Source organism: Anomaloglossus baeobatrachus, chromosome 4, assembly GCF_048569485.1.
Source record: "Anomaloglossus baeobatrachus isolate aAnoBae1 chromosome 4, aAnoBae1.hap1, whole genome shotgun sequence".
In the NCBI taxonomy this organism is placed as follows: domain Eukaryota; kingdom Metazoa; phylum Chordata; class Amphibia; order Anura; family Aromobatidae; genus Anomaloglossus; species Anomaloglossus baeobatrachus.
In genome coordinates this window covers 5,170,162-5,184,397 of record NC_134356.1, presented here as the reverse complement: position 1 = coordinate 5,184,397, position 14,236 = coordinate 5,170,162, and the positions used below count along the sequence as shown (strand labels likewise).

At 43.6% G+C, this 14,236-nt stretch overlaps 1 protein-coding gene across 1 annotated transcript in view; it reads right to left on the bottom strand.

Moving 5' to 3' along the window:
• LOC142301535 (transcription factor SOX-5-like) overlaps positions 1-12,697 on the bottom strand; it is a 250,350-nt gene extending 237,653 nt beyond the window's left edge. Inside the window, exon 1 of the mRNA XM_075342551.1 lies at positions 12,619-12,697. Coding sequence (XP_075198666.1) covers positions 12,619-12,674 — 56 coding nt within the window. The 5' untranslated portion in view covers positions 12,675-12,697. The remainder of the gene's footprint in view (positions 1-12,618) is intronic.
• Between the last annotated feature and the right edge of the window lie 1,539 nt (positions 12,698-14,236).

The following is a 14,236-nucleotide window of genomic DNA, read 5'->3' as shown; positions in this document are numbered from 1 at the left end:
TCACACCTGCGTATCCGCCTCACACCTGCGTATCCGCCTAACACCTGCGCATCCGCCTCACACCTGCGCATCCGCCTCACACCTGCGTATCCGCCTCACACCTGCGCATCCGCCTCACACCTGCGTATCCGCCTCACACCTGCGTATCCGCCTCACACCTGCGTATCCGCCTCACACCTGCGTATCCGCCTCACACCTGCGCATCCGCCTCACACCTGCGTATCCGCCTAACACCTGCGCATCCGCCTCACACCTGCGTATCCGCCTCACACCTGCGCATCCGCCTCACACCTGCGTATCCGCCTCACACCTGCGTATCCGCCTCACACCTGCGTATCCGCCTCACACCTGCGTATCCGCCTCACACCTGCGTATCCGCCTCACACCTGCGTATCCGCCTCACACCTGCGTATCCATCTCATATTTATCCATTTCTTTTGTAATGAGGTTTATTGTGGAATTTACAAATATTTTCAGTTTATTTATAAATAGAATAAAAATGGTGGAAAGGTCTGAAGAGACGAGGGGACATTCCCGGGGCCGATCCGTCCGTGATATAACGCTCCACGTATAATATAACGCTTCTATATATAATATAATGCTCCACATAATATAACGCTCACTGTGATATAATGCTCCACATATAATATAACGCTCCACATATAATATAACGCTCACTGTGATATAACGCTCCACATATAATATAACGCTCCACATATAATATAACGCTCCACATCTAATATAACGCTCCACATCTAATATAATGCTCACTGTGATATAACGCTCCACATCTAACGCTCCACATATAATATAATGCTCCACATATAATATAACGCTCCACATCTAACGCTCCACATATAATATAACGCTCACTGTGATATAATGCTCCACATATAATATAACGCTCCACATATAATATAAAGCTCCACATATAATATAATGCTCCACATACAGTTAGGTCCAGAAATATTTGGACAGTGACACAAGTTTTGTTATTTTAGCTGTTTACAAAAACATGTTCAGAAATACAATTCTATATATAATGGGTACATTCTGAGAAAAAAGGAATTGACTGGTGAGCTTGGGAACTCAAAAAGGCCTGGGCGTCCACGGATGACAACAGTGGTGGATGATCGCCGCATACTTTCTTTGGTGAAGAAGAACCCGTTCACAACATCAACTGAAGTCCAGAACACTCTCAGTGAAGTAGGTGTATCTGTCTCTAAGTCACCAGTAAAGAGAAGACTCCATGAAAGTAAATACAAAGGGTTCACATCTAGATGCAAACCATTCATCAATTCCAAAAATAGACAGGCCAGAGTTACATTTGCTGAAAAACACCTCATGAAGCCAGCTCAGTTCTGGAAAAGTATTCTATGGACAGATGAGACTAAGATCAACCTGTTCCAGAATGATGGGAAGAAAAAAGTTTGGAGAAGAAAGGGAACGGCACATGATCCAAGGCACACCACACCCTCTGTAAAACATGGTGGAGGCAACGTGATGGCATGGGCATGCATGGCTTTCAATGGCACTGGGTCACTTGTGTTTATTGATGACATAACAGCAGACAAGAGTAGCCGGATGAATTCTGAAGTGTACCGGGATATACTTTCAGCCCAGATTCAGCCAAATGCCGCAAAGTTGATCGGACGGCGCTTCATAGTACAGATGGACAATGACCCCAAGCATACAGCCAAAGCTACCCAGGAGTTCATGAGTGCAAAAAAGTGGAACATTCTGCAATGGCCAAGTCAATCACCAGATCTTAACCCAATTGAGCATGCATTTCACTTGCTCAAATCCAGACTTAAGACGGAAAGACCCACAAACAAGCAAGACCTGAAGGCTGCGGCTGTAAAGGCCTGGCAAAGCATTAAGAAGGAGGAAACCCAGCGTTTGGTGATGTCCATGGGTTCCAGACTTAAGGCAGTGATTGCCTCCAAAGGATTCGCAACAAAATATTGAAAATACAAATATTTTGTTTGGGTTTGGTTTATTTGTCCAATTACTTTTGACCTCCTAAAATGTGGAGTGTTTGTAAAGAAATGTGACAATTCCTACAATTTCTATCAGATATTTTTGTTCAAACCTTCAAATTAAACGTTACAATCTGCACTTGAATTCTGTTGTAGAGGTTTCATTTCAAACCCAATGTGGTGGCATGCAGAGCCCAACTCGCCAAAATTGTGTCACTGTCCAAATATTTCTGGACCTAACTGTATAACGCTCCCCATATAATATAACGCTCCACATATAATATAACGCTTCACATATAACGCTCCACATATAATATAACGCTCCACATATAATATAAAGCTCCACTTATAACGCTCCACATATAATATAATGCTCCACATATAACGCTCCACATATAATAAAAGGCTCCACATATAATATCCACATATAATATAACGCAACACATATAACGCTCCACATATAATATAAGGCTCCACATATAATATAACGCTCCACATATAATATAACGCTCCACATATAATATAACGCTCCACATATAATATAACGCTCCACATATAATATAACGCTCCACATATAATATAATGCTCCACATATAATTTAACGCTCCACATATAATTTAATGCTCCACATATAATATAACGCTCCACATATAATATAACGCTCCACATATAATATAATGCTCCACATATAATTTAATGCTCCACATCTAACGCTCCACATATAATAAAAGGCTCCACATATAAAACGCTCCACATATAATATAAAGCTCCACATATAATATAACGCTCCACATATAATATAACGCTCCACATATAATTTAACGCTCCACATATAATTTAACGCTCCACATATAATTTAACGCTCCACATATAATATAACGCTCCACATATAATATAAGGCTCCACATATAATATAACGCTCCACATATAATATAACACTCCACATATAATATAACGCTCCACATATAATATAACGCTCCACATATAATATAACGCTCCACATATAATATAACACTCCACATATAATATAAGGCTCCACATATAATATAATGCTCCACATATAATAAAAGGCTCCACATATAATAGAACGCTCCACATATAACGCTCCACATATAATATAATGCTCCACATATAATATAATGCTCCACATATAATATAATGCTCCACATACAATAAAAAGCTCCACATATAATATAACGCTCCACATATAATATAATGCTCCACATATAATATAATGCTCCACATATAATATAATGCTCCACATATAACGCTCCACATATAATATAATGCTCCACATATAATATAATGCTCCACATATAATATAATGCTCCACATATAACGCTCAGTGTGATATAACGTTCCACATATAATATAAAGCTCCACATATAATATAACGCTCCACATATAATATAACGCTCCACATATAATATAACGCTCCACATATAATATAAAGCTCCACATATAATATAAAGCTCCACATATAATATAACGCTCCACATATAATATAAAGCTCCACATATAATATAACACTCCACATATAATATAACGCTCCACATATAATATAACGCTCCACATATAATATAACGCTCCACATATAATATAACGCTCAGTGAGATATAATACTCCACATATAATATAGAGCTCAGTGAGATATAATACTCCACATATAATATAGCGCTCAGTGAGATATAATACTCCACATATAATATAGCGCTCAGTGAGATATAATACTCCACATATAATATAGCGCACAGTGAGATATAATACTCCACATATAATATAGCGCACAGTGAGATATAATACTCCACATATAATATAACGCTCAGTGAGATATAATACTCCACATATAATATAACGCTCAGTGTGATATAATACTCCACATATAATATAGCGCTCAGTGAGATATAATACTCCACATATAATATAGCGCTCAGTGAGATATAATACTCCACATATAATATAGCGCTCAGTGAGATATAATACTCCACATATAATATAACGCTCAGTGAGATATAATACTCCACATATAATATAGCGCTCAGTGAGATATAATACTCCACATATAATATAACGCTCAGTGAGATATAATACTCCACATATAATATAGCGCTCAGTGAGATATAATACTCCACATATAATATAACGCTCAGTGAGATATAATACTCCACATATAATATAGCGCACAGTGAGATATAATACTCCACATATAACGCTCAGTGAGATATACCGTAATACTCCACATATAATATAACGCTCAGTGAGATATAATACTCCACATATAATGCTCAGTGAGATATACCGTAATACTCCACATATAATATAACGCTCAGTGAGATATAATACTCCACATATAATATAACGCTCAGTGAGATATAATACTCCACATATAATATAGCGCACAATGTGATATAATACTCCACATATAATATAGCGCACAATGTGATATAATACTCCACATATAATATAACGCTCAGTGAGATATAATACTCCACATATAATATAGCGCAGTGAGATATAATACTCCACATATAATATAACGCTCAGTGAGATATAATACTCCACATATAATATAGCGCACAATGTGATATAATACTCCACATATAATATAGCGCACAATGTGATATAATACTCTACATATAATATAACGCTCAGTGAGATATAATACTCCACATATAATATAGCGCTCAGTGAGATATAATACTCCACATATAATATAACGCTCAGTGAGATATAATACTCCACATATAATATAACGCTCAGTGAGATATAATACTCCACATATAATATAGCGCTCAGTGAGATATAATACTCCACATATAATATAGCGCTCAGTAACATATAATACTCCACATATAATATAACGCTCAGTGAGATATAATACTCCACATATAATATAACGCTCAGTGAGATATAATACTCCACATATAATATAATGCTCAGTGAGATATAATACTCCACATATAATATAACGCTCAGTGAGATATAATACTCCACATATAATATAATACTCCACATATAATATAACGCTCAGTGAGATATAATACTCCACATATAATATAGCGCACAATGTGATATAATACTCCACATATAATATAACGCTCAGTGAGATATAATACTCCACATATAATATAGCGCACAGTGAGATATAATACTCCACATATAACGCTCAGTGAGATATACCGTAATACTCCACATATAATATAACGCTCAGTGAGATATAATACTCCACATATAATGCTCAGTGAGATATACCGTAATACTCCACATATAATATAACGCTCAGTGAGATATAATACTCCACATATAATATAACGCTCAGTGAGATATAATACTCCACATATAATATAGCGCACAATGTGATATAATACTCCACATATAATATAGCGCACAATGTGATATAATACTCCACATATAATATAACGCTCAGTGAGATATAATACTCCACATATAATATAGCGCACAGTGAGATATAATACTCCACATATAATATAATGCTCCACATATAATATAATACTCCACATATAATATAGCGCTCAGTGAGATATAATACTCCACATATAATATAACGCTCAGTGAGATATAATACTCCACATATAATATAACGCTCAGTGAGATATAATACTCCACATATAATATAGCGCTCAGTGAGATATAATACTCCACATATAATATAGCGCTCAGTAACATATAATACTCCACATATAATATAACGCTCAGTGAGATATAATACTCCACATATAATATAACGCTCAGTGAGATATAATACTCCACATATAATATAATGCTCAGTGAGATATAATACTCCACATATAATATAGCGCTCAGTGTGATATAATACTCCACATATAATATAACGCTCAGTGTGATATAATACTCCACATATAATATAACGCTCAGTGAGATATAATACTCCACATATAATATAGCGCTCAGTGTGATATAATACTCCACATATAATATAACGCTCAGTGAGATATAATACTCCACATATAATATAGCGCTCATTGAGATATAATACTCCACATATAATATAGCGCTCAGTGTGATATAATACTCCACATATAATATAACGCTCAGTGAGATATAATACTCCACATATAATATAGTGCTCAGTGTGATATAATACTCCACATATAATATAACGCTCAGTGAGATATAATACTCCACATATAATATAGCGCTCAGTGTGATATAATACTCCCCATATAATATAACGCTCAGTGTGATATAATACTCCACATATAATATAGCGCTCAGTGAGATATAATACTCCACATATAATATAGCGCACTGTGTGATATAATACTCCACATATAATATAACGCTCAGTGAGATATAATACTCCACATATAATATAGCGCTCAGTGAGATATAATACTCCACATATAATATAACGCTCAGTGAGATATAATACTCCACATATAATATAACGCTCAGTGAGATATAATACTCCACATATAATATAACGCTCAGTGAGATATAATACTCCACATATAATATAACGCTCAGTGAGATATAATACTCCACATATAATATAACGCTCAGTGAGATATAACACTCCACATATAATATAGTGCTCAGTGTGATATAATACTCCACATATAATATAGCGCTCAGTGTGATATAATCCACATATAATATAACGCTCAGTGAGATATAATACTCCACATATAATATAACGCTCAGTGAGATATAATACTCCACATATAATATAACGCTCAGTGAGATATAATACTCCACATATAATATAACGCTCAGTGAGATATAATACTCCACATATAATATAACGCTCAGTGAGATATAATACTCCACATATAATATAACGCTCAGTGAGATATAATACTCCACATATAATATAACGCTCAGTGAGATATAATACTCCACATATAATATAACGCTCAGTGAGATATAATACTCCACATATAATATAACGCTCAGTGAGATATAATACTCCACATATAATATAGCGCTCAGTGACATATAATACTCCACATATAATATAGCGCTCAGTGAGATATAATACTCCACATATAATATAACCAGGGCTGTGGAGTCGGAGTCGGAGTCGTGGAGTCGGAGTCGGAGTCGGAGCTCATTTTGGTGGAGTCGGAGTCGGAGTCGGAGTCGGTATAAAATGCACCGACTCCGACTCCTAAAATATATAATAAATTGGGGACAGGAGTGCAATGCAGAATGTGCTGAATATTTTACTAAATAATAACATTTAGTATAATGCTTATATTTAAGTGAAAAATTTATTGTAGTACAATGTGAACATCAGACATTTAATTGTTTTTATGATACAATAATCAAAAGATATTTGGATAGAACATAAAATATTTATTGGAATACAACTTTAGAACACAAAAAACTAATAAATTGTAAATATGTAAAATATATATATATATATATATATATATATATATATATATATATACACAGTGTATATACACACACAAGATATATATGTAATCTACTGTATATTACTGTATATTACATAGTGTATTACATATTTACAATTTATTACAGTTTTTTGTGTTCTAAAGTTGTATTCCAATAAATATATTTTATGTTCTATCCAAATATCTTGATTATTGTATCATAAAAATTATTAAATGTCTGATGTTCACATACACATATTCATGTACTACAATAAATTTTTCACCTAACTATAAGCAATATATGTAGGAGTCGGAGCCGGAGTCGGAGTCGGAGCCGGAGTCGGAGTCGGTGCAAGAGAATTTGAGGAGTCGGAGTCGGAGTCGGAGTCGAAGGTTTGGCTTACCGACTCCACAGCCCTGAATATAACGCTCACTGTGATATAATGATCATATAACGCTCGGTATTAGTATTTCAGCAGTTTTGGGGGGCACGTAAGTTCCATCTATTTTTATCCCCGGAATCCTTTCGGGGGCTCCTGATGGATTTGTTGGCTGTAGACGTCAGCGGCCGCCATATGTGCGGAGCAGATACCGGATACATTTTAGCACTTGACGTTAGTCACAGTGGGGGTAGGTAAGCCTGGCAGTGATGGGTTAATGGGGGGGGGTGGAGGTCAGCCTGGCACTGACGGGTTAATGGGGGGGGGGCAGTCTGGCAGTGATGGGTTAATGGAGGGGGGGGCAGCCTGGCAGTGATGGGTTAATGGGGGTTAATGGGGATGGGTTAATGGGGACTTCCATCGCTTCTCCTCCGTGTCAGCGGCGCTTCCATCGCTTCTCGTCCGTGTGAGCGGCGCTGCCATCGCTTCTCCTCCGTGTGAGCGGCGCTGCCATCGCTTCTCCTCCGTGTGAGCGGCAGCCGGGAAACTTTATATTACAGACAATTATTTCCTTAATTAAAGTATCTTTTAATAAAATGACACCGGCGGACGGCGGCGCACGCAGGAACATGTGTAGAGCATTTCCAGGGTGGTCGCTTTCAATAATGAGACCCTGCGCTCACCGCACGCATCCACAGATAAGGCAAACAGCTCCGCGCAAAAGGTGACAGCTCTGAAGTCCACCTAATCTCCCACAAATCCCCCCAATCGCTCAGGAGCATCACTCGTTAACACTGCTTAGGTACCGGCTCGTTCTATAACAGCTTCTCTTCTACACACCAGCAGGTAAGAGGTTAACTGAACATGGTGGGGGGGGAGGGTCGGGGGATACCCCACCATTACATCAAACACTAAGTGCACATGTCTCCGCTGCAGCCAAAACTCCACACAAACGTAACCGGCACAGCGCAAATCCCAAAATAACGGCTTACCGGTCACCGGCGGCAGCGGCACAATGTCAGGTTAACCCCGCGCCTCCCGGCACTACACTCCAGTGACTCTGTGACAAATCACCCACACAAGGAAGAATAGAACATAACTCAGCCGGGGCGCTGCGTACACAAAGTGTCCGGTGAGGAACCGTCAGCCATCCGGAGCCAGAAACAAAAGCAAACTGTTATTGTAAGAGTAATTACCCCCTGATTGATACGGACGGGGAAGGGGGGGGGGGGTGTGCAGGAGCGGACAGGGGGGCAGGAGCGGACGGGGAAGGGGCAGGAGCGGACGGGGAAGGGGCAGGAGCGGAATGGGGGGGCAGGAGCGGAATGGGGGGGCAGGAGCGGAATGGGGGGGGCAGGAGCGGAATGGGGGGGGCAGGAGCGGAATGGGGGGGGCAGGAGCGGAATGGGGGGGCAGGAGCGGAATGGGGGGCAGGAGCGGAATGGGGGGCAGGAGCGGAATGGGGGGGCAGGAGCGGAATGGGGGGCAGGAGCGGAATGGGGGGGCAGGAGCGGAATGGGGGGGGCAGGAGCGGAATGGGGGGGGCAGGAGCGGAATGGGGGGGCAGGAGCGGAATGGGGGGGCAGGAGCGGAATGGGGGGGGCAGGAGCGGAATGGGGGGGGCAGGAGCGGAATGGGGGGGCAGGAGCGGAATGGGGGGGGCAGGAGCGAAATGGGGTGGCAGGAGCGGAATGGGGGGGGCAGGAGCGGAATGGGGGGGCAGGAGCGGAATGGGGGGGGCAGGAGCGGAATGGGGGGGCAGGAGCGGAATGGGGGGGCAGGAGCGGAATGGGGGGGGCAGGAGCGGAATGGGGGGGGCAGGAGCGGAATGGGGGGCAGGAGCGGAATGGGGGGGGCAGGAGCGGAATGGGGGGCAGGAGCGGAATGGGGGGCAGGAGCGGAATGGGGGGGCAGGAGCGGATGGGGCCCCCTCCCCAATTCTCACTGTTGCATCTTTATATGAAGTTTGCAAGAGATGGAGAAAGTGACAAAGCGTCGCAGGACGGCACCGGTCACATGACCACGGATTTACTACATCAAAAAAGGAGCTGCAAAGTATCCAATATTCACACTGAAGACAATCATTATTACTATTCATTAGGACCTGTACACACGCTGCAGATTTCCCGCATTGGAAGGGGAGACAAAGTATCGAGTATTCACACTGAACACAATCATTATTACTTCTTATTCATTAGATCTTGTACACACACCACAGATTTGTCGCATTTTTTTCTGCGCAGATTTGTCACATTTTTTCTGCGCAGATTTGTCACATTTTTTCTGCACAGATTTGTCACGTTTTTTCTGCGCAGATTTGTCACGTTTTTTCTGCACAGATTTGTCACGTTTTTTCTGCGCAGATTTGTCACATTTTTTCTGCTCAGATTTGTCACATTTTTTCTGCGCAGATTTGTCACGTTTTTTCTGCACAGATTTGTCACGTTTTTTCTGCGCAGATTTGTCACGTTTTTTCTGCGCAGATTTGTCACATTTTTTCTGCTCAGATTTGTCACATTTTTTCTGCGCAGATTTGTCTTGTTTTTTCTGCTCAGATTTGTCACATTTTTTCTGCGCAGATTTGTCTCGTTTTTTCTGCACAGATTTGTCTCGTTTTTTCTGCTCAGATGTCACGTTTTTCTGCGCAGATTTGTCTAGTTTATTCTGCGCAGATTTGTCACGTTTTTTCTGCGCAGATTTGTCACGTTTTTTCTGCGCAGATTTGTCATAATTTTCTGATGCCAGAAAAGTGAATGAGAATCTCGTGCACACGGCGCTTTTATTCTTTGCAGATTTAAAGCTGCAGAATGTTAACTCTTTCAGCATTTTTGCTGCGGATTTCACTTATACTAACGAGTGGGAAAAAATCACGCTAAAAATGCACGAAAAAAAGCACCAAAAATGCATGAAAAAAAATGCATTAAAAAAGCATAAAAAAATGCATGAAAAAAAATCACATTAAAAAATTGTGAAAAATGTACAAAAAAAAAAAGAATAAAAGATGCATCAAAAACCTGGTTAAAAAGCATAAAAAAATGCACTGAAAATGCGGTAAAAAAAGCCGCTGGTGTTTCCCGCCAGGAGATGCAAAAATTTCTCCAAACACTTCCCGTGTTCCTACCCTAAACGGCGTTCTGCTACAATATTGTGGGTGGCGGGTTTATAATGGGGACGGATATCCACGTGTGGGGAGTGGGGGATATAATAATCAGAAGAATAGATCACTGTAATAATGAAAACAATTAAAACTAAAGTGGGAACCATGCTGCAATCCGTCCTCTCCGCATGAGGACAGCAGACGAGGCTCAGGTAGTGGCCGCTGCTCCCGGCGTCTGCGGAGATAATAGACTATGAGGAGGAACAGTAGTTGCACAACCCCTGACACTGTCTCACATCTGGTCTCCAGATTAAATACCAGTCTGGTCCCAGCCGTCAATCACCGCGGCAAACGACTGCTGTCAGCGTGCAAAATATCCATCACTGACAACAAACCCCCAGTGATACAAAGTAACCAAGCATCAATCTCCGATGCGATTGAGGTGTGAAAGCGGCGCCGTAAAGCGAGTGTGGCGCGAGTCTCACAGAATAGGACATGGCCCCCGCTATCATAGATTGTCAGCTCTTACGGTGAGCGACAGTGGGATCTGGAGGCGATTGTATATTCAGTCTGATGGAGGAAACTTCGCACTACGACCAGTGTTATTTAATAGGACAGAGAAGAACGCAGCGCGCCCTCCGTATTTCATTAGCGTGGTGGAAACGTCGCAAAAAAAATCGCCTCCTGTAACGCGTCCGATTTTCACACATAAATTGTAATTATTAATCCAGGGAACTCTTTTCATCCATTTACTTCGCTGCTGATGTATAAAATCGGACGTCTGGATGAATACCGTGCGATATGTTCCATTGATGATCCCGGCGTATCCGCGCCGGAGCCTTCGGATGTGAGCCGCGGCGTCTGCTGTCATACGTGGAACACGCTCATTATAGTGACAAGATTGTGACAGTCGTTCTCGGATTTTAATCGCTGCCTGTTAAGAGCCAAGTACAACAAGAGAGGAGATCTCCAGTAGCAGCTCCCGCTCCCCATAGATGAGCCGGAAGGGGGGACTGGACCTATAAATCAGGGGTAGACGGCGGGGGAGGGGGGCTTATTACAGGCTGGGGATAATAGGCTGACAACCCCCCCTGCGATATAATTACCCGGCATCTAATGGTGGGAATCAGATAAGAATCCAGACTGAATCCATCAGGACCATAATTGCAACATTGTATTCATTTACATTGTACGTACAGGGTCTCCCGATCAGCGCTCGCAGGGATACAATGTAGCAGCACTTTTAGAACTTTTCTGTTCTGCTTCTCACAATGTTCCCGGTGCCCGGAGCCGACGGTCCTCACCCATCCTGAGCCCCCTACAATGATTTCCCCACATTTTTTTTTAGGAGAACAGGATAAAATGGTGAGCAGGTGAGGTGGGCGCAGAGCGAGGACCCCGGGCGCAGAGAGAGGACCCCAGCCTGGCACTCTACACAGGGCGGGCATGGAGGGACGGAGAGTTAAGAGCTCGCCATTGTTGCCATGACCCCAAAATAAATCCAGTGGGCGTTTAAATGAGGGCGATATTACGGCAGCTAAGTGCTCTCCACTCCTGACGGATATTTCCCTGTAACCTGCGGGTATTTTCTGCTATATGGGACATCCAGCCACTAATGTAATACCCAAGCCGAGCCACATTCATGCAGAAAACGCCACTGATTGCAGCCGGCCTTAACCCCTGCAGTCCAGGAAGGGTGCACAGGATGGCACCGGGTGTAAGAAAGCCACAATTCCCCCAATATCAGACATCTCTGACAGCGAGTGCAAGGAAGAACTTACTGGGAACTTTCAGGGGCCGACAACCTGATCCAGGCACGGACGTGAGCGAGCTTCATCACCAGGGGCCGGGCGGAGAAATCCCAACATGCCCAGAAGTCAGCAACTGGGAGCTCGGTGCAGCGAGGCCTCAACACACAGAGGAAACAGTCAGCTGTGGCAGCCACAGGGAGCAGCAAAGGACAGCGAGTGATCTGCCGGAGCCGCGGATAATCAGCATCCTCCAGCGGAAACTCCTGGCAGAGCACATCTGACCCGCATCTGCTCCGACAGGAGAGGCGCTGCTGCATCACTGGAGGAGAGCCGCCGCAAAAAGTCACCGGTCCTAGTGCCCAACAAGCCCCCGCACAAAGTCACCGGTCCTACTGCCCAACAAGCCCCCGCAAAAAGTCACCGGTCCTAGTGCCCAACAAGCCCCCGCACAAAGTCACCGGTCCTAGTGCCCAACAAGCCCCCGCACAAAGTCACCGGTCCTAGTGCCCAACAAGCCGCCGCACAAAGTCACCGGTCCTAGTGCCCAACAAGCCCCCGCACAAAGTCACCGGTCCTAGTGCCCAACAACCCCCCGCACAAAGTCACCGGTCCTACTGCCCAACAAGCCCCCGCAAAAAGTCACCGGTCCTAGTGCCCAACAAGCCCCCGCACAAAGTCACCGGTCCTAGTGCCCAACAAGCCCCCGCACAAAGTCACCGGTCCTAGTGCCCAACAAGCCGCCGCAAAAAGTCACCGGTCCTAGTGCCCAACAAGCCGCCGCAAAAAGTCACCGGTCCTAGTGCCCAACAAGCCCCCGCACAAAGTCACCGGTCCTACTGCCCAACAAGCCCCCGCAAAAAGTCACCGGTCCTAGTGCCCAACAAGCCCCCGCACAAAGTCACCGGTCCTAGTGCCCAACAAGCCCCCGCACAAAGTCACCGGTCCTACTGCCCAACAAGCCCCCGCACAAAGTCACCGGTCCTACTGCCCAACAAGCCCCCGCAAAAAGTCACCGGTCCTACTGCCCAACAAGCCCCCGCAAAAAGTCACCGGTCCTACTGCCCAACAAGCCCCCGCACAAAGTCACCGGTCCTAGTGCCCAACAAGCCCCCGCACAAAGTCACCGGTCCTACTGCCCAACAAGCCCCCGCAAAAAGTCACCGGTCCTACTGCCCAACAAGCCCCCGCACAAAGTCACCGGTCCTACTGCCCAACAAGCCCCCGCAAAAAGTCACCGGTCCTACTGCCCAACAAGCCCCCGCACAAAGTCACCGGTCCTAGTGCCCAACAAGCCCCCGCACAAAGTCACCGGTCATACTGCCAAACAAGCCCCCGCAAAAAGTCACCGGTCCTAGTGCCCAACAAGCCCCCGCACAAAGTCACCGGTCCTAGTGCCCAACAAGCCCCCGCACAAAGTCACCGGTCCTAGTGCCCAACAAGCCCCCGCACAAAGTCACCGGTCCTAGTGCCCAACAAGCCCCCGCACAAAGTCACCGGTCCTAGTGCCCAACAAGCCCCCGCACAAAGTCACCGGTCCTAGTGCCCAACAAGCCCCCGCACAAAGTCACCGGTCCTAGTGCCCAACAAGCCCCCGCACAAAGTCACCGGTCCTACTGCCCAACAAGCCCCCGCACAAAGTCACTGGTCC